Source organism: Ambystoma mexicanum, chromosome 7q (assembly GCF_040938575.1).
Source record: "Ambystoma mexicanum isolate Mex_15411 chromosome 7q, UKY_AmexF1_1, whole genome shotgun sequence".
In the NCBI taxonomy this organism is placed as follows: domain Eukaryota; kingdom Metazoa; phylum Chordata; class Amphibia; order Caudata; family Ambystomatidae; genus Ambystoma; species Ambystoma mexicanum.
In genome coordinates, this window is record NC_090941.1 from 476,097,001 (window position 1) to 476,118,250 (window position 21,250).

A 21,250-nucleotide genomic window follows, 5' to 3' on the forward strand; every position below is an offset into this window, starting at 1 on the left:
TTGTCCAAGCCTCCAGATCCAGTTCAAGTTGAAGGGGAATTAGAATTCGAAGTTAAAGACATTTTAGACTCCAAGGTGGTAAAGTCGAAACTCTTCTATCTTGTTGACTGGAAGGGATATGGACCTCAAGAGAGATCGTGGGAGCCTAGTAACCATGTCCACGCACCTCGATTAGTACAAAGGTTTCACCAGAGATTTCCGAACAAGCCCAAACCCCCGGAGGGAAGAACCTTGGGAGGGGCCTTGAGGGGGGGTACTGTCATGATGCCTACCTCCAAGGAGCCAGGTCCGACCCAGCGACCCCAGAGGCAGGCATCATTTCCCCCAGGGGAGTGCCAGCGGGCCCAAGCTGGGGCCCTTTGGACGCAGTCCTGGCGCCTTAGGCGCCAGGTTCATGTTGGACCTCTGTCCTGGCGCCTTAGGCGCCAGGCTCATAAAGCTATACATGTGTGCAAGTGTTTTCATGTGCACTTACCTGATGCAGACCATGCTGCCACATCCAGGCCCTCTTGAGGCCTGAATGGAACTACTTTACCTGTGGGACTACTTTCCACCCGGGTGTGGTCGGGGAAGGATACATACCTGATCGGAGGAAGGATACACACTTGGGACTTCTTCCAAAGCTATTTAAACCACACCCGATCAGCAACTCACGCTTCGCGTTGTTCTGCTCGTCGCAGCTGGACGCTCCCCGTGTCAGCTCCTGCTTCTGGACTTCAGCCACGCCTGTCAGCATCCTGGGTCACCTGCAAAGGGAGACAAGAGACCTTACCAGCTAAATCTGCACCACGGAGACATCACCGACGATCCTGAAAGGGAAGACATTATTTTTAAAAGCATTTCGTTACGATCGCTGCAGCGCTGCATTTCACTCACCTTTCCTGGGTTCCTCCATCTTCAGCAGCGATCATCCGGATACACAGCCACTTCCCAGAGCCTAGAGAAAAAGACAAGAATAAGAGGTGAGAGAAGGAAGGGAATAAGACTTACCTCATTTCATTTCGGGTCTTGCCGCTTCCAGGCATTTTCCGGACCCCGGCCCCTATGGGCAAAAAAGACAAAGACATTGAATGAGCGTATGCAAAGTCAGTTCCCGAGCGCTCATCCAGAACTAACCTGCCATTTACTGGAACTGCACGTTTCACTTCGGGTCGGTGCCATATCTCCGGCATTCCGAACCCCGGCCCCTAAGGGGAAAAAAGGACATAAACATTAGCGCTTGCTGCAAAAAGACAATGAACATTATTATTAAGCTTGGACTTTTGAACTTGCAACAGAACTTTTACAGAGCCTTACCAGTATAATCAAGCTTACCTGAACTCCCATCCAACCTCAATCCAGTGAAGTAACTGGGTTCAACGCGCCCCTGCGTCAGAAGCAGGATAGAGAGCTTAGCCGTTCAGACCCTAAGGTGAGACTTCACGGGGAATCGTGGAAGGGTATCGTGGAGGGTTGGAAGAGAGTGGGAGGCTTGAGCATAACTCAGTCAGTAGGTAATACTCCCTTTTCACGCACAGGGGAATATTCCTGCGAGCCGGAGAAGCCAGAGTTGAGGGCCCTTGCTGTCCATCTTCAGAGTCCTGCGCTTCACCATTGAAGAAGCATCAGCACTCGAAGCCAGACCTGCGCCTCCGTGGGAATCAGGTGAGCGTTACACATACCCCACCTTGCCAACATTGGTGGGCACATCACCCCGAAATGTGAACTTCCACAGTGGAGCCGCTGCGAAACCGCGACCCGTTGAAGTTTGGAGGGAGAGTGACCCCTCCCCCCTTCGGCACCGCGGCTCCACAAGAAACTACACGGAGCCCGGGCTAGAGAGCGGCCTGTGACTAGGCCGAGCGACGCTGGCTGGAGCCTTCCCCATTCTCCGCCGGAGGGAGGTAGTGATGGCAGGACGCACCCTGGATGTAGCTGGACCCGCTCCCCCTGGGGCAGACGCAAGCCCCCTGCAACGTCCGGGGAGGGCCCCGAGCGGTGCCGCCGGGTCCCCCCGTTGCCTGGAGAAAGCCGGCGGTGAGGCCCCACTGAACACACGCTTTCTGGAGGCAGGCCCCTCGAGTCAGAGATGTCCGTGGGGGGGGCTATGAGCTGGAAGGAGGCACTACAGAGATTTCGCCGCCCGTCCCCGGGCCCCCAAGTACGTCCTGAAATGGCGGCACGGACACACCAGGAAGCGGCGGACACCAGCACTGTCACCATGGGCATGGCGGCCCTCCTGGAGGAAATCAGAGGCTTCAGGGTACATATAGCGCTGCGACTGGACACCCTGGACAAGAAAGTTGACAAAATAGACGATAGAGTTCTTGCGCTCGAGAATAACACTGCCTCCAACGATATCTTCGAGACCCAATTCAATATGCGCCTGGCGGAGCTTGAAAGAAGAGAAATGCTCCTTAAAGTTGGATGACTTAGAAAACAGGGAACGTCGGTGTAACTTGCGCTTTCTAGGTTTCCCGGAGCACGAAGGTGAAACGCAAGCGGATATCAATAAAGCCGTCAGCGCAGTGGTTGGTCTGCTGTTCGGAGGGGCCAACACGAATGTGCCCACTATCCACAGGGCCCACAGAGCAGGCGCTTCCTCCAGAGGCCCCAGGTACATTCTTGTTCGCTTTCACTATTTTGCTGAGAAAAGCAAGATTCTCGAATTGGCTCGTAAGACAGGCCCAGTGGAGTGGGAAGGGGCCCAGATCTCAATCTACCAGGATCTGTCGGCTTTCACACTGGCAAGACGCCGACTATGCGCTCCGCTGACAAAAATGCTCCAGTCCAAGGGGGTCCGGTACAGGTGGGAATACCCCTTCTCACTCTCTTTCGAGCTTGAAGGCTATAAATACGCCCTAGTGACGGAGGACGACATCCAGAGAGTGTCAAGCGAACTATTAGCCGGTCCGAATATGGAGCTGGGTGACCAGGAGGGTGAGCGAGCTCCAACAGGCCTAAAAGGGACCAGGGCCCCAAGGGAAAGACGCAGGGTTCGTGGCCAAAGGAAATTCAGGAGACTGGCCCCGGCATCCCCGGGGCTCCCGGACACATGAAAGGGACCGTGGTGATTAATGAAAAAGCGTGCAATCGACTTCGTGAGTGGATGGGGGAAACAATTGTTTATACCCAAGGACGACCTTGGGGGGGGGGGGCTCGAGTTGTTGTTAATCAAGAGTTATTGAGCCCGGCGGGGGAGACAATGGTGGCCTGGTTGGCGATAGGATGACACCAACGACCTGCCAGGCGATCAGGGGGGAGGGGGGAGGAGGGGGGAAAGTAAGGGGGTTGGGATGTTGGGGTTACAGTTATGGAATGCCAAGTTTTGGGGTCTACTACGCACCCCCAGAGCTTTCACGAACGTCTAATGGGGTAGACAAGCACTGTGGGAGCAGGAACTGTTGCTGTTTGTTGAGGGGAGCTACGAGCTTTTATCAGTGTATTAATGGATGATTTGCTCCAATACTTGACAGCGGGATCGCTAAATGTGCGGGGGCTCAACTCGCCTACAAAGAGATCGTTGTTGGTGCGGGAATTTGCAAGGCTCCGGCTTCACTTCTTATTTGTACAGGAAACTCACTGGGTTCGGGGCAAGGAACCAAAGCTCAGGGCTAAAACTATTGATCAGGTATTCACGGCATCTTCTCAGGTAAAGAAGCGAGGAGTAGCCTTGGTGGTATCCCCCGGGGCCCATTTTGTGCTTAAAGCTTTGAAATCAGATCCAGATGGACGATTTCTCATGGTTAAGGGGGAGGTGCGGGGTTGGCTGTTTACACTGGTGGGTATTTATGCCCCGAATGAAGCACAAGATACCTTCTGGGTTGGAATGAAAGAAATAATAATATCATTCTCGGAGGGTACCCTATTGGTTGGGGGAGATTTTAATATGGTTCTATGCCCCGAGAGGGATAGGAAGTCTGCTAAACCCTGCCCGAACATGCGCCTTCACGAGAGACTTGCTGTGGCCTTTCACGAAGTGAACAGGGAACTGGGCCTGAGTGACACATGCACCTGCAGGCAGGGTCGGAATCCCGACTATACTTTTTACTCAAGGCCTCACGCAGCTTTCTCTCGTATTGACTACATTTTGGTTGAGACCTCACTTCAGAGGGAGGTCACTGACTCGGGAGTGGAGATTGTCCCTTGGACTGACCACAACATGGTAAAGATTAGATTGGGCCTCCCCCCTGCCCCAGCAGTAGGATCCCGGTGGAGGTGTAACGACCTTCTTCTGCAGGACAAAGAGGTCCGCCAATCCCTTCTGGTGGCCATCGAGGACTACTTTTCTCTCAATGATAACGGTGAGGTGGGGGTCATGGGAGTATGGGAGGCATTCAAGGCTACTATCAGAGGTACCCTCATAGGGATAGGGTCGGGGAAAAAGAGGGAAAGAGCCCGGGAGGAGAAATCACTAAGGGAGAAGATAGAGGCAATACAACCAGGGGGGAAATTAAAAACTCAGATGTTCCCTGGGAAATGGGAGGAATTGCAGAGGTTACGAACCAAATTAGCAGACCTCCTTGTGGGACAGACGGAGAAGAAACTCTCTTTCTTAAAACAGAAATATATGGAAAAGGGGGAAAAGGCGGATAGGATACTGGCTTGGAGGCTCTGTGAGTTCAGAAACAGCAGAAGGGTTAATTCCATCCACACCCCGGAGGGGGACTCGACAGTGCGGGATAGTAAAATCGCAGAACAATTTAGGCGATATTATGAAAGGCTGTATAGCTCGGAATCCGTGGGTGATGGGAACGAGGTTGACAGCTTTCTCAACTCCCTCCCGATACCGGGCCTCCACCCCGACAAAGCTGAGTTATTGGAGCTGCCCATAACCCCACAAGAAATAATAGATGCCATATCCTCGCTGAAAAGCGGAACAGCCCCGGGGGACGATGGCTACACAGTCAAGTTTTATAAAACATATAGGTCCACGCTTGCCCCATTCATGGCTAAGATGTTCAATGCCGCGCTGAATCAGGGCTCCCTCCCACCCACGATGATGTCGGCTTTGATTGTAGTGCTCCCTAAGGAAGGAAAAGATCCCGCCCAATGCCAATCATATTGCCCCATCTCCCTTCTCAACACTGATGTTAAAATCCTAGCTAAACTCCTAGCAAATAGATTAGCGAAACTCCTTCCTTCCCTAGTACATGGCGATCAGGTGGGTTTTGTTACGGGGCGCCAGGGATCAGACAACATTAGGAAAACCCTCGATCTCATGCATGAAGCTTCAAGACAGGAGGTGGAAGGCTACCTTCTTTCGTTAGACTCAGAAAAGGCCTTCCACCGTGTCGAGTGGCCCTACATGGGCAGAGTTCTCCGCAAGATGGGGTTGGGAGGCAACTTCTGTGGGTGGATCGCAGCACTTTACAACGGCCCTTCAGCGAGAGTATTGGTCAACGGAGGCACCTCAGAGCCGTTCTCCCTTTCCAGGGGCACCCGACAGGGATGTCCCCTCTCTCCCCTTTTATATGCCTTGGCGATGGAACCCCTGGCTATAGCAGTCAGGACAGACCAAGAGATCACGGGGATACGGTGTGGCGTCTGCGGCTTTAAACTATCCTTGTTCGCAGATGATATCCTGGGCTACCTAATCAACCTCCGGGTCTCCCTACCGCGATTATTTGATCTCATACACTACTTCGGCTCCTTCTCGGGACTGAAGGTAAATACGTCCAAATCTAGCGTAATGCCCATGGGTCCAGGGGAACATGAGATTGAGGGCAGCACCGAAATACTGGGGGTAAGAATAGAGTGGGAATCCACCAGATACCTGGGCACCACCATCCCCAGAGACCTCTCCCAACTATACCAATGCAACTTCCCGGGGATCTTGGCTCAGGTTAGTAGCGACCTTCAACGATGGGCTCCCCTTACACTCTCTTGGCTGGGGCGCATGGTTACGGTGAAGATGAATATTTTGCCCCGCCGCCTTTATCTCTTCGCGGCACTCCCTGTGGTGATACCCGAGGCCTTTTTTGAGTTTCTCCAATCCCGGGTCCTCCAATTTATCTGGAATGGCAAAAGGACGAGAATCAAGACTTCCACTTTGACCCTACCAAAGTCAGAGGGTGGATTCGGTCTCCCAGACTTCAGGCTTTACTATAAAGCAGCCCAGCTCCGAGTAATGTTGGAACATATGAGGGATGACATGGAAACATATTGGACATATATTGAGGTCATTCATGCCCACCCGAGAAAAGTTAGAGACCTTTTGTGGGCCCCTCCTAGGGTTCTCCCCCCACATCTCAGAACTCATCCCACCCTGGCGGCCCTCTGGGCGGTTTGGAAGCCTAACGCTGCTAACAAACAATTATCCTCTTGGCCATCCCCCCTGACTTCGCTTTGGGGCCCCCCTATTGATCTGGGATCCAAGGGATTCTGAGACACCCAATCTTGGTCAGACATGGGCCTGGAGAGAATCTCTCAATTGTATCGTGAGGAGGGTTTTATAAAATATGATAAACTGGCCGAAGCATTGGCGGACAACCCTCCCTCAGTCTTCGAATACCTACGCTTGAAGGGGATCTTGACCCACCCTCGCTGGGCCGATCGTCTCAAACACCCCCTCACCCCTTTCGAGACTATCCTGACCAAAAGCACAGCAGAGAGGCTCCTTATCTAGGCTCTATGGTGTCTTGATTACAGCGGACCTGGAGGGTAGACAACCTTTCAAAGAGATCTGGGAAACCAGGCTGGGCATGCCTCTGGATGATCATACGTGGAGGGCGATTTTCAAATGCATTTTCACGGGTTCTCTGTATACGTCTGCTATGGAACATAACTTCAAAATTCTCCATTCATGGCACCGCCCCCCGGCCACCCTGTCCAAAATGTTTAGGGACGTGTCCCCCTTTTGCCCCAGAGGGTGTCTCCAACGGGGCACATGGTTTCATTTGTGGTTGGAATGCCCAGTCATTCAGGTCTATTGGTCGGAACTACTTAGCTGGATTAAGGAAATCGAGGGGTTCTGCCCGACCTTACTGCCATTGGAAATCCTCCTGGGCACCCCCGCACCCGAGACAGAACTGAATGCGTTCCCTAAGGTCATTGGGGCCATGTTGAGAGCGGGGAGGCTAGCGCTCGCCCAAAAGTGGAAAAGTGCATTGTCCCCGTCCAAAGAGAAATGGCTCTGCAAACTCAGGTCGATTTTTATATATGAAAAGCTTACCGCAATAACTAACGACACCATGACGGACTTTGTGCAAGAATGGACTGCAGTTCTTCTCCACGAGGATTGTATTTCTGTGCGCCTGTAGACTGTATTTTAGGTTGCCTCCACGAGATGCCTATCTCCATTCTTCCTTGAGACTGTGATTGTATCCTTCGAAGGGATTGTGTCCTCCGACGTATTCCTCATCTTAGATATCTCCTTCCAGCTCTGCTGGCCTCGGAAATATCTCCTTCCAGCTCTGCTGGCCTCGGAAAATGTTTCTCTAGAGGGCGCTGCGCGTCGACGTCCTCAGAGTCGATGTCCCTCGGCAGCCGCCGTATCGACGTCGACGTCATCCTGCCTATAAAGGCCGCACGCAGCGTCCGTTGCTCAGTTCCGTTTTTCCGCGCTTACTCAGTGCCTCGAAATACCATTGCTCAGTTTTTTGTCAGGATTTAATCTATTTACCTCGAGTTATTCGATCCGTACTCGATGGCTTCTTCGTCGGAACCGACAACTCCTCGATCTGGCTTCAAAAAATGCCGAGATTGTGGGAAAAAGATGTCGCTGACTGACCCTCACAGAGTTTGTCTGTGGTGTTTGGGAGCTGAACACCATTGTTCGGAGTGCGAGGACTGTATGTCCATGACAGCTAAGGCCCTGAAGGAGCGTAGGGGGAAGCTGGAGAAAGGTAAGACTTTTAAAGCTTCTTCTTCGTCGACGAAGTCGAGACATTCGTCTCCTCGTCACCATTCGCGCTCCAGGTCTCGGAGTGGGTCCCATCACTCCTCGAGATCGAAGCACTCGAAGAGGAGACGTCGAAGATCCCCTTCTCTGTCTTCCTCTTCCTCTGTTTTGCCTAAAAGAATCCCTTGCCCCACGAAACATAGTTCCCGGGCTGAATGGGAGGGATTCTGTAAAAATATGATGAGCGTCTTCTAGAAAGCGGCCTCGACCCCCTCGAAGACTGCCGAGAGCGATGCTCTGGTCGAAAGACCCGAAGGTCAAAAACGCAGCGAGTCGCAGTACCCGGCAAAGAAAACCTCTCGAGCGCGTCTCGAACTCTCGAGTAGGACTATGACCTCCAAACCTTCCTCGAAGGTTCCGTCGACGCCGAGGTCGGTGTCTTCGACGCCGTTGTCAAAGGGACCTTCGACACACGGGTCTGTCGACTCGACGCCGGCGTCGACACCGGCGTCGATGCCAAGAAAAGTCACGGTCACGACACACCCAGTGACTATCCCCAGTTCCTCGATGTCGATGGCTTCGAGATTGTCGAGTAGAATCCCAATTCTGTCGAGGTCATCGAGGCCTCCGCCTTTGTTTTCGAAGCCATGCTCGAAGCCTTCGACGTCGGCGTCAACGACATTGACGTTTTCGAGGCCGATTATGACAAGTTTGGCACCCTCTGCCCTGGAAATGGGATTTACACCCTTTATGAGTTCAGAACAATTGAGAACTATGTCCTCAATTATGGAAGAGGGTGAATTGTCTGAACAGGATGACATATTTGAGTTGCAGGGACCTGTAACCCCAATTAGAGAGGAATTTTCCTCTGAAGAACGCAGGTTAAAGGATCTTCATGATTCCTTACATGAGGCAAGTGGGTTAGACACTTCCCCTGAGGTGGAGTTTGCTAGGCCAGACCCGGGGGAGCATGCTGAAACCCCCTATAGAGCCTTAATGGCCAGGATCACAGAGTTTATGGGGTGGTCTGCACCCTCACAATCTTTCCAACAGGATGACCTTACGGATATTCTTGACAAGGGCCCACAGGAGGACACTTTGGTGCCTTTTCATAAAGCTCTTCAGAGGAAGATTATGACGAACTGGGAAACCCCAGATGTCGTCCCGACAGTAAATAGAAGTTTTGTCAAAACACCCATCCCCAGAAAGTCTGGTGGTACAGGCAGCATCTTCTACCGATGTCAAGACGGCTTATCCTACTGTCCCACAGGACAGGGACGATAAAAAATATGATGCTATGGCAAAGAAAGTTTTATCGGCATGTAGCATGGCGTTAAAATCTGTTAATGCTACTTGCACCCTTGCTAGATTCAGCCATACACTTTGGGAGTGTGCTTCTACTGCGGCTGACTGCATCCCGGAGGGAGAAGAAAGGGAGGCGTTCCTGAATATCATACAGGACGGTAAAGACCCTATGTGCGAATCCCTCCAGACGGGCATTGATTCGGCTGAGAGTATCAGCAGAGCAATGGCGGCAAGTACAACAAACAGGAGATTCGCTTGGTTGGGAAAGTCTGGTTTTGCCCCTGATGTGCAAGCCAGGCTCTTGAACATGCCATTCGATGGCTCTTCTTTGTTCGGGAAAAAGGCGGATGACAGTTTAGAGAAACTGCAAACTTCAAAAGCAGCAGCAAAATCCCTAGGCGCTGCAATCCGTCAGACACCTTTTCGTCCCACAGGAACCTCTGCGAGGGGCAAGTCCTTTCGCTTCTACTCCGCATTCGGAAGAGGTAGAGGACGTCTGGCTCAAAGGGGACAAAGAAGAACTACCCGAGGTGGACGGGGTAGATATTCAAAAGCCGCAGCAACAGCAGGTGCCTCTTTACCATCGGCATCCGCATCAGCCGCTCCAAAACCACTCTGAGGACTTCCCTACCAGGACACCTGTAGGAGGCAGGTTGACTCAACATCTGGCAGAATGGCAGGCTATCACGTCAGATGCTTGGGCATTGGAAACAGTTGCCCAAGGTTACTGCCTGCCTCTCCTACGCATACCTCAGAGTCATCCACCGGGGATCAGCTCTCAGAAAGCTCCAGATCCGCTCCTCTTGCAGGAAATTTTCGACCTGCTAGAGAAAGGTGCCATAGAACCGGTACCTGTAGCAGAGAGGAACAAGGGCTGGTACTCCCCTTATTTTCTCATTCCAAAGAAAGACGGAGGACTGAGACCCATCTTGGACTTGCGAGAATTGAACAAATTCCTCCGGAAAGACAAATTCAAGATGGTCACTCTTTCTCAGATCCTCCAGGCCCTTCAGTTCCAGGACTGGTTGGTATCTCTGGACCTTCAGGATGCTTATTTCCATGTGCCTATCCATCTCAAACACAGGAAATACCTGAGGTTCGCAATTGGCAACTCTCACTATCAATTTCGAGTGCTGCCATTTGGGCTGACCTCCGCCCCGAGGGTCTTCACCAAGTTAATGTCGGTAGTGGCGGCAAGTCTAAGGAGGGAAGGGATTCACGTCTACCCCTACCTGGACGATTGGTTGACCAGGGCTGTCTCTTCAGAACAAGCTCAGACCCAGCTAAATCACATGTGCCACTCCCTTCACACACTGGGCTTCTCCGCCAATTTAAAGAAGTCACAAATGATACCATCACAGAGACTCCAATTCATAGGAGCGATCCTGGACACTTCCCTGGGAAAAGCCTCGCCACCAGAGGTGAGGGCTCAAGATATTCTACAGATGGTTACCAATTTCCAAGGTGCCCAACGTCTCCCAGCCTTCGACTTTTTGAGGTTGCTAGGCCTCATGGCATCCTGCATTTTCCTAGTGCCAGAGGCTCGCCTGAGAATGAGATCCCTCCAGTGGGCACTGAGGACTCAGTGGTCCCAATTCTCAGGGAAAATGACAGATCTTCTTCAGGTTCCCGACAGGGTGGCTCGAGACCTTCGGTGGTGGGCCTGTCAGGAGAACATTCTGAAAGGAGAACAGTTTTGGCAACCCTGGCCGGAGATTACAGTAGTCACGGATGCCTCACTCACGGGGTGGGGAGCCCACGCCAACGACTTGACCATCAGCGGTCGTTGGTCTCCATCGGAGTCCAGACTACATATCAACCTGTTAGAGCTGAGAGCCATCAGACTTGCGCTGAAGGCGTTCCTGCCAGCTGTACAAGGGAAAAACGTCCTGATAATGACGGACAACACAGTGGCCATGCATTACCTCAACAAAAGAGGAGGCGTAGGATCACTACCCCTGTACAGAGAGGCGATGCAGCTCTGGTTTTGGGCAATCCAAGAAGGAATCTCTCTATCGGCAGTTCACCTAGCCGGAGAGAAGAACTTGACAGCGGACTCTCTGAGCAGGCAGAGCACAGTCTCCCACGAGTGGGAACTAGCTCAGGAAGTCCTTCAAGAGATCTTCGCCCTTTGGGGAACCCCTCAGGTGGATCTGTTCGCCACCAGCGTCAACAGGAAATGCAATCTGTTCTGCTCAAGGGAATTTCCCCCGAGAGGAGCTCTGGGAGACGCGTTCATACTGGACTGGGAGTTTCCGCTTCTGTACGCGTTCCCACCGGTCCCTGTCATTCCTCAAATGATCAGGAGGTTGAGAAGATTCCGGAGAACCATGATCCTAATTGCCCCGGATTGGGCCAGGAGAACGTGGTACCCGGACCTTCTAGACTTGTCCATCTGCCCTCCAATTCGACTTCCACTCAGAGAGAACCTACTCTCACAGAAGGGAGGTCAGGTTCTCCATCCAGACATCAAAACCCTCAACCTTCACGCTTGGCTTCTGAAAGGTTGAGGTACAAGGATTGGGACCTCCCTGATGAAGTTATGGAGGTGTTGCTTTCGGCAAGGAGGCCAGCAACAAAGTCTTTATACCGCTGCCCTTGGAACAGATTTTGCAGCTGGTGTAGAGAACAGAAGGTCGACCCTTTTTCATGTGGTACACCAATGGTTTTGTCCTTCCTTCTATATTTGGCGAATTCAGGCCTTCAAGTTGGCACCGTTAAGGGCTATCTCGCAGCGCTATCCATCTTTAAGCGCACTGCGGAAGAACCATCCTATTTCAAGTTACCCTTGGTAATACAGTTTCTAAAGGGGTTAACCAATGTTTATCCCCCCAAGACCATTCCAAGTTCCACTATGGGATTTAAACTTAGTACTAACTTTCCTGATGGGCACACCTTTCGAACCACTCCATTCTTGTTCGCTAAGGTTCCTTACCCTTAAAACTGTTTTATTAATAGCACTTACATCTGCTAGAAGGGTGAGCGAATTACAAGCTCTTTCTTGTAAACCCCCTCACACAATATTTCACAAAGACAAAGTTGTCATGCAAGTGAAGCCTAATTTCCTCCCAAAGGTGGTTTCTGAATTCCATATCACTCAGAAGATTACCCTACCATCTTTCTATCCTCCTCCTCATCCGGGGAAAGAGGAAGAGAGGTTACACAGTCTAGACCCTACAAGGGCTTTAAGTTTTTACATCAGTAGACTAGCCAGGATAAGACAGGCAGACCAGCTGTTTGTAGGTTACACAGGTCACAAGCTGGGGTTACCAATAACTAAGCAGACCATTTCCAGATGGATCATTCTAGCCATTCTGGAATGTTATAAACTGGCAGGGAAAGAGCCCCCTCAAAACCTTAGGGCCCATTCGACCAGAGGTATCGCAGCTTCTTCGGCCCTCAAAAGAGGCGTGCCGGTTAAAGACATCTGTGCGGCCGCTACATGGTCGTCTGTCCATACCTTTACACGATTTTACAATTTGGATTCCTCCTCCAGTCAAGAGACTAGGTTTGGAAGGGCTGTACTGCATTCTATTCATCAATAGAAGACAGCGTGAAGTCAGTACTCCCTCCTCCAATAATAGAATACTGCTATGGGAGCCTATCTAAGATGAGGAATACGTCGGAGGACACAATCCCTGCGAAGAACAAGTTACTTCTTACCTTGTAACGTTCTTTTGACGGGATGTTCCTCCGACGTATTCCTCATCGACCCTCCCATCCATCCCCGCAGTTCTACTTCCCTTGTGGTTGCAGCTTACGCTCCTTCAGGGTGATTAGTCTAGTCCAGAAAGTATTATTGTGGGCTACAAAACAGAACTGAGCAACGGACGCTGCACGCGGCCTTTATAGGCAGGATGACGTCGACGTTGATACGGCGGCTGTCGAGGGACATCGACTCGGAGGACGTTGACGCGCAGCGCCCTCTAGAGAAAAATTTTCCGAGGCCAGCTGAGCTGGAAGGAGATATTTCCGAGGCCAGCAGAGCAGGAAGGAGATATCTAAGATGAGGAATACGTCGGAGGAACATCCCGTCGAAAGAACGTTACAAGGTAAGAAGTAACTTGTTCTTCTGTTTAATTCACAAGCTGAACCCACTGTGTCAAGTGATTCGTCTAATTGGTACTTGGCAAGCAACAGTTCTCCCCAGAGCTGCTATTGTTCGTGAACTCTCAAAACTTGGTATGTTGACATTGGGTTAGGGTGGGAGGGAGGAGGGTGGTGGGAAGGGAGTTAATATTGGAAAAACTGACAACCTGTTTCTTTAATTTTTTGTGTCTTACTGATGGAACGGACCGTTTCGTTCAGCCCTATATGTATGTTGTCAATAAAACAAATTGTTAAAAAAAATAAAAAGTGGACATAGTTGTTAAACAGCAAAGTAAAAGGTACAATTACATAATCCCTTCCTCCAATGTCATATTGGGTAGAATCGCATCAAGAAAATGAACTATGGCCACCCACATTCCCAGATCGGGATTATTTGTTATATTAGACCATATATTGTTCATAGACATATGATCATATCTTGATAGATTGCATTTTTTAAAATATTTAATTATTTGGTTAACTAGCATAGGACAATACAAGATGCAATGTTCTAAGGTTTCTTTCTGAATTCTGTTAGAACAAAAACGACAGTAATTCTGATCTGGTAGTATCAGGTTTTGTCTAGCTAGGATCTCGGTGGTAGGGTATAGCTTTAGGCGAAACCTGAGAAATCGGTGTCTAATATGAGGAGACGGACATTTTAGTAAATAAGATGCTGTTACATGCAGAGCTTTATTACCAAGAAGTCGTAAATCAACATTTTTGTATCCTAGGCATTAATTTCGAGTTTGGATCCAATCATAGAGAAAGAGTTTTTTCTTAGCTCGAACCGGATTTGATGGGATCAATTCGAGAGAAATTGATGCATTTGCTGAGGTTTCCAGGACCACACTGCACCAGGACTTAGTGAAAGTATGTTCCTGGGCTAGGAGATGCCTGGTCAAAATATTCAACAGTCCACCAGAATCAACACCCAATAATGCTTTTCGGAACAGAGTACACATCTTCATTTAACACGAGATTCTAAGGATGGAATGCCCAATTCATACCGTATCAGTGGTAATGGTGTGCTTTTGGGAAGATGTAACAACTGTTTCCAAAATTTGGCTTCTAGAAGAGACCACCAATTCGATTTTCTTGGGAGCATTGCTTCAAAGCCATAGCTTAAGATGGGAACAACGTTCTGCTGGTAGAATGTGACAACATGTTTTAGGGTGAATTTACCATATTTCTTTTTAAGTACTTTCGCTTGAGAAGTTAAAGAGCGAAGTTTGGAATGTATATCATGATTCAATGCTTGGTTTGAATTGGAGGCCTGGATGGTTATGCCCAAATATTTGTATTGCTGAACTTCTGTTAATGTTGCTTCCTGTAGCGACCAATTATGAGTTCTAACTATCGTTTTCATGTGAGGTTTGCATATCATAATTTGGGCCTTTTGAGTGTTGATTACAAGGTTGTTAGCAGACACATATGAGTTCAAATTATTCAACAATTTTTGCAAGCCAGAAGGAGTCTTAGATATAAGAAGAAGATCGTCCCCATAGAGAAGATGAGTTATAATATGAAGCCCAAGTTATGATGAATCTCCCTCAGTGGATCGCAAGATATTGCCCAAGAAAGAAGAAATTGAATATTGAAGAGGCCAAAATGCATCCTTGTTTGAGGCCTCGAGCAGTATTGATGATAGATGATAATTTACCTGCGGATGAGAGCCTAACTTGAATAGTGGTATGGGAATGTAGAAGCATAATTAAGTTCAATATGGATGTTGGACAATAATGTTTGACTAGTTTAGAAAGGAGTATAGACCGGTCTATAGAATCAAATGCGGCTTAAAAATCAATGTAAGCTAAGTATAGAACTTGGTTCTTGGCCGCATATTTAGATTTTAGTGTATTGATAGTCATGAGATTGGGAGAGGTCCCAAGCCCGGCGACAAAGCCTGTATGCAAAGGATCTCTAAGATTGTTTTCAATAGTCCATCTATTAAAGTCCCGTCGTAGTATGATCTTTGCAAAGATTTTGCCCGGGTCATCTAATAGATCTATTGGTCTATAGCTGCATGGCAAGGATCGATCCCCCTTTTTATAGATCGGGACTATGATGGAATGTGTCCAAGAAGGAGGCAAGCACTGAGTGAGATTGATAGATGTGAATATCCTGTGTAAAATAGTTGCCCAAAGCTCAGGATGTTTTTTGAGCATTTGGTTTGAGAGACCATCTGGACCACAAGCACCAGAATTGCTAATCTTTTTTATGTAAAACTCAATGTCTTCCATATCGAAAGTGAGATGGAAGGTGTCGTGCCTTTGTGATGTGATGCTTCGTGAATATTTAGGCAGGGCATAGAGTTCTCGAAAATGAGCAATCCACTTGAGGTCAGTTACATAGTTTGCTTGTAAAATGCTTTGGGTTTGATGGTTAGCTTTATTTATTAGAGTCCACATACCTGCAGTGTTTCTAGACTGAAAAGACTGCAACAAGGCTTCACCATCAAGTTGATATGCTTGAGCTCGAATAGACTTGAGCGCATTTTTATGTCTGGTCTTAATTGATTTCAAACAGGACGCTCTAAGGGCAGGTGAAATATTCATGACTTGTCTTTTCGAGGCTCGAGTGTGAGCTTTCAGATTTTGTATTTCAAGATTGAAAGCATGGAGTTTTGGTCCTACAACTACATTATGACTGGTTGCTCTTGGAGATTTAAAAAGTTGCATCAGGTGAGGGTAGTGTATGATTTGATTCAGTTGTTGGTTTTCCAAGGCTCCATTTAGCTCACAGAGTGATTGAGGTGACCATCAGAGGTGATTCCCCCTGTTATTCACAATCAAGTTGTCAGTATAGGCGTTAGTAGGCATAGATCTGCCGTGGGAGAGACCAGGCCAAGCGACTACCAACTGATTATGGTCGCTGTTGCGATTGTCAACTATATGGAAGTTATCTAATTCTGAGAACAATTGGGTGTTCACAAAAACATAATCAATAATCGACTAACTCAGACCTCTCTTCCAGGTGGGTTTGGGTGGCATATCTGATGAGAACGCTCCATTGAGCATCAATAGATTGTGATTATATGCAAGAGCCAACCATTTGGATGCCTTTGATTTGGTGGCATTTTTGACATTCATGCAATCGCAATTGAGGTCACCTGCAATGATGATATTTGAAATAGATTTGTCAAGGGCGATTAAATTTAGAACATCTGTTATTGCTTTTAAAAAACTACCATCAGATATACCGACCGAGTTCCAGTATACATTTATCAGGGCGTATCCAACATCAAAGATAACAATTTGCTCATTTGTATATATTTGTTGGGAAAACACCATTCTTGTGCAACCATTCCAATCTCCCTCTTGATCGCAACCAGTAGACCAGACGTCGGTCTACCAGATAAACCCCTTTCAGCTGGATTTAGAAATGCATCCTAGGTATCCCATATTGGGGGCGAAGTCATCCAAGTTTCTTGGAACAGAAGTATGTTATGGGATGTAAGGAGGTTAAGGTCATTATTGATCAAATGCAAAAAGCCTCTCGTATTCCAGTTAATCAGAGAGATGGATATAACATCAGATGGACATGCTAGCTAATTAGATTGTATAGATGTATGACACTGACAATTTATGAGAGGATTCTGATAAGGATTTGATGTGCGAAGTCATGGGTTGGCATTAGAATTAACAACTGACTGTAGCAGTTTAATAATTTCTGGCGTGATTTAGGCAAGCAGAGCATGCAGATCATTAAGAGAAGTCAGTTGAGTGTTATTTGTGCACTACGCAGTTGAATGTTGCTCAGTCCTAGAGTGGATGGCTCACTAACCTTTTGCTGCACATCCTCCAACCTAGGATTGAACACATTGGTTAAAGGGACAGATTTTTTAGAGAGTTTGCTCATATAAGCGTCAACCGCCTTTCTGATCTCTTGTCGATGTGTATCATCAGTTTCTGGGACTGGGTTGTATGCCATTTGGGAGGTATGAACCTCTACTGAATGTCTTTCAGAATTTGTAGGCTCAACAATCTCAGGACTCGATTGAGTAATCGCCACCTCCACCAATTGATCAAGGGGTGCATACAGCACCGGAGACTTGTTGATAGATAATGGCTTTTTAGTAACTTTGCACTGTTTTAATTGAAGATATTTCTTTGAAATGACACGCGTAGACTCAATTGATTGCGTTATGGCCAAACTTAGATTCTTAATAAATAATTTTGATTTGGCAGTATTAATTTTGATGTACCAGTCACGTTTTTGGGTAGCTTGTTTTGGATGGTCGGACACAAACCCTTTTTATTTTTTGAGAAGATGGTATAATTCTTTTGGTCAGTGGAACATATGTGAGCAGAGGAAACACTTTCTTGATTCTGGGAAGGCAGCACAACTGCATTGGCTTTAATTGTGCCTGGGTGGGCCGCCAACTTCTTTCGTTGTTTCATGGGCAATTTGTCAGAAGGTTCCTTGGAGGATGTCTGGGGTATGGACTGGTCAGAGGGCCCTCTTGGGTTGTCGTCACTGACAAGCTATAGACCGGTATCAGGACATACAAATTCAACCACGTCCTCCACTGGACGTATGGTTTTTTCAAACCGTGGTAAGTGCAGGCTCCTTTTCTCAAAAATAGATGTTTGTGTAGCTATTGCATGATGAACAGGAGCAGCGTGCTCAAACATAGGTAACATGGCGTTTGTGGCAGTAGTCAGTTTGGAGCTTACGGCCTGATATGGCTGGTTCGTTGACTTGTTCGCATGATATGTTAGAATTTTGTCCAACATTGCTGTTTGAGAAATTAACCTTGCATCTAAGGTGTCGTAAAGTTTAATCAATGTGGTTAAGAACATTTGTAGGGCATTCAGGGCAATTTGAGTAAGAGCTGAATTTTTAGTATTGGGCAATGTCTGGTGAATCACAGGGTTAAGACCCTGTTTATCATTCAGATTCTCAGAGTTTGAGGGTTGAGCAAGGCTGCCATACGTAGAGGAAATCATAATTGCGTCCTTATTTGGTTGAGAGGCTACGCATTTGCGCGGGGTAGTGCCACAATAGGAAATGTTAGAAATTGAGGAGCAAGTGATTGGAAACATAATAGGAGATCTGGATAAGTTATCCGATAACAAACGAGGGGAAAAACAAGAATTAGAAGGATTAAGGTCAATTATAGCAACATCAGAAGCCGGAGCATGCTTATCTACAAGCTCAGCAGTGGGCGGTACATTTTCAAGTATGCTTGCGTCCGTAATAGCGTTTAATTCGCCCATGTGTCTTGCGCACGATGCGCTATCTATGATAGGTACATCGGCACAAGCAGATACAAATAGTTGGTCAACGGGGGTCAAGGGAGAAATAACGACTTGGAGGGGCATTTGACGTGGATGAATATTCATTTTGCAAAGAAGTTCATCGCGAGGCATTAGATGTGAGTCAGAGGTGATCTCTTTTGCCTGTGAGACATCCGAAGAATGAGCTAGCGATTCTTTACAAAATTTGCGGATATCAGGTAGTACTGGTCTTTTGAGGGTGATATTAACTCCTCTTTTCTTACACAAAGCTTTTGGGGTAGAAGTAGCGCTTAGAGCAGACCCTTTTAGATTTCTTGCTGCTACTGCAGCACCATTAGGCTGAAGCCCCTTGAACATGCCCGTTTTGAGTGTGTGAAACATGAGGAGCAATGAGCAATCGGCCAGTAACGAAACACAAAAGGAGCCCAAAAGACCCCACAAATTGAAGTAAAAGAAAGTTTCCTGCCAGACGCCGCGGCAAAGCGGAACTTGTGGGGACTTGCGGGGTTGCGCGCGTGTGGCGCGCACGCAGGCACGTTTAAATAGCTCCTCCTCCAAGCTGTTGCTTAGCCTAAACAAAAGAAAGAATATGCTGTTTTGAAAAGTCCATATAGCTAGTGATGCTATATTTAAAGTCAATTATTATGCAACATTCACCTTGTGGCCGTAGTAGTTCTGCAGCAATACGAACGAAGAGAAAGCAGGATACAGGTCCACCCAGAGTCTGAGGGTCTCGCGGCAAAGCGGGACTTGTGGGGACTTGCTAAACATCAGTATTCAAAAACGTTTGAATTTAAAAAAAATTGCAGGTTTTGTAAAACGTGCTAACTTTCCTTTACACCGATTTTATTTCAAAATCGATAAATTGATGCTTTGTACAGTTTTGTATCATGTATGCTTATTGCATGTTTCAGCTGTTTATTCTTTTAGCTAAAAGAAGTGCTCTCTGAACAATCCTTTAAAACATTCATTTCTGTAACAAATAGGTTTACATCATTCAAGAACTTGTAACTGGATATGAAGTATCCCTGAAAACGTGTGACTGCTTTAGCCTTTGTGGTAAGACTTGCTGCTTCGTGCAATTCCCAACAATTCTGCAACTCATAACAATTTTTAATACTTTAAATGTAGCCTCTTAGGCGCAATTTGAGTCCTTTACAAAAGAAAATGCTAAGAAACTCAGAACAGTTTTCAGTCTAATAAGTTTTTGCTAATCTTTGTGTCTTTGTGTTTTTAGAAAATGGTGAAAAGGAACCCCCAACAACGTTGCTTTGGGTTTGCTATTTCCTGGCACAACATTTTGATAAACTTGGACAGTATCTATTGGCTTTGGAATACATTAACACAGCAATAGCAAGCACACCTACGCTAATAGAACTGTTCTATGTAAAAGCAAAAATTTACAAGGTACAAATCTTTCTCCTATGTCCTACATAAAGGGTCTTTAATTTTTGGTTTGAGAAGCTTTCTTTATTGATTTTCAAGTGAAAGTGAGTGAAGACATAAACATTAACATTTGATCACATAATATATCGTTCATATGCTGCTATCCATAAAGAAAAATAGGATGTTTAGAGGAAACAGTGGGAACATTGGTTGGGACAGGAGAAAGGAAAAGTGTGAGATTTTAGCAAGTTTAACCAGTGTGCTTTGTTTACACTCAGAATCAATCAGGGAAAATCGCAATGGTATGCCATACCCTTAATGGTTATTTATATAGTTTGTACTTGTTTGTAAGGTATCAAAAATGAATGTCTTATGTAAATCCATTTCCATTATGACAAATCTGAAACTTTACCTCTAACCAATGGATGTTCTCTCTCTAATGTTCCTTGATATTGGATGACTTGGTGTGTCCTTTGTCTATCAAATACCTTGAAATATGTCGATATAACCATTTAGTCTAATATATCTCTAATCTTTATATATAAAGCTGAATGTATATACATATATATATATATTTCAAACATATCATAGACATGTATACTTCAACAAATTGTTATTTTCCTTTATAATGAGAATCAATTACTGACCTTAGGTGAAGATTCAAACTCAATTAAAAGCTCCTCCGTCCTTATTCCACTTCCTCCAGATACCTTGTGGCTGAATGTCCAAAAATTCCCTTTACTACACCTTTTTAAAACTGCTTGGATCACATTGTTAGAAACTGTGCATGACCAAACAGAATTAGGTAATATAAGTATTTGGTATAAGAAGTACTTTCCAATTATATTTTACCCTTCCGTCGTTCGTAGATGGTATTCCAATGCTATTTACAAAATTAACCATCTATTTAAAACTTTATCCCTTTCTGTCAAGACTTGATAGGGGCGAGGAACAAGAATACCTCCATCCCCAAGCAACCAACAGCAAGAAAATAGTCACTTGCTGTTCGAGGATTCGGGCCACAGCTGGAGAAACAGGATACCCACGTGGTCCAGATGACTGCTGTAAGGGAAAAAGGATAGGTAAGGTCAAGATCACACAGGGCAAAACAATGCAGAATCTCAAGAAGCAGAAGTGTCGCCTACCAGGAACCACTACATGGAAAGGCCGGAATGGTGGGATAATACCTGTTCCCTCAATGGGCTGAGATCAGGGAAGCCAGGGGAGGAGAGAGGGTTTGCCACACTGGAAACACCTGAGTAGGATGCTCCAGGAGATTAGAAACTGGAGCAAAAGGATGTCAAAAGCAGATCCTGGTATGACTTTGCCAAAGGAGGTAACTGAAGCTTATCCAAGAGGCAGTCCGTGGTCAGCATTTACAAGAAACCAGAGAGTCCAAGCAAAG

General features: G+C 47.1%; 1 protein-coding gene across 5 annotated transcripts in view; it reads left to right on the forward strand.

Moving 5' to 3' along the window:
- The window catches only part of NAA16 (N-alpha-acetyltransferase 16, NatA auxiliary subunit), a 2,654,788-nt gene that overhangs the window by 1,653,057 nt on the left and 980,481 nt on the right, over nt 1–21,250 (forward strand). For all 5 annotated transcript variants that reach the window (XM_069640524.1, XM_069640525.1, XM_069640523.1 and 2 more), the window contains exons 10-11: nt 19,446–19,518; nt 19,697–19,866. In XM_069640524.1, the coding sequence (XP_069496625.1) occupies nt 19,446–19,518; nt 19,697–19,866 (243 nt within the window). The remainder of the gene's footprint in view (nt 1–19,445; nt 19,519–19,696; nt 19,867–21,250) is intronic.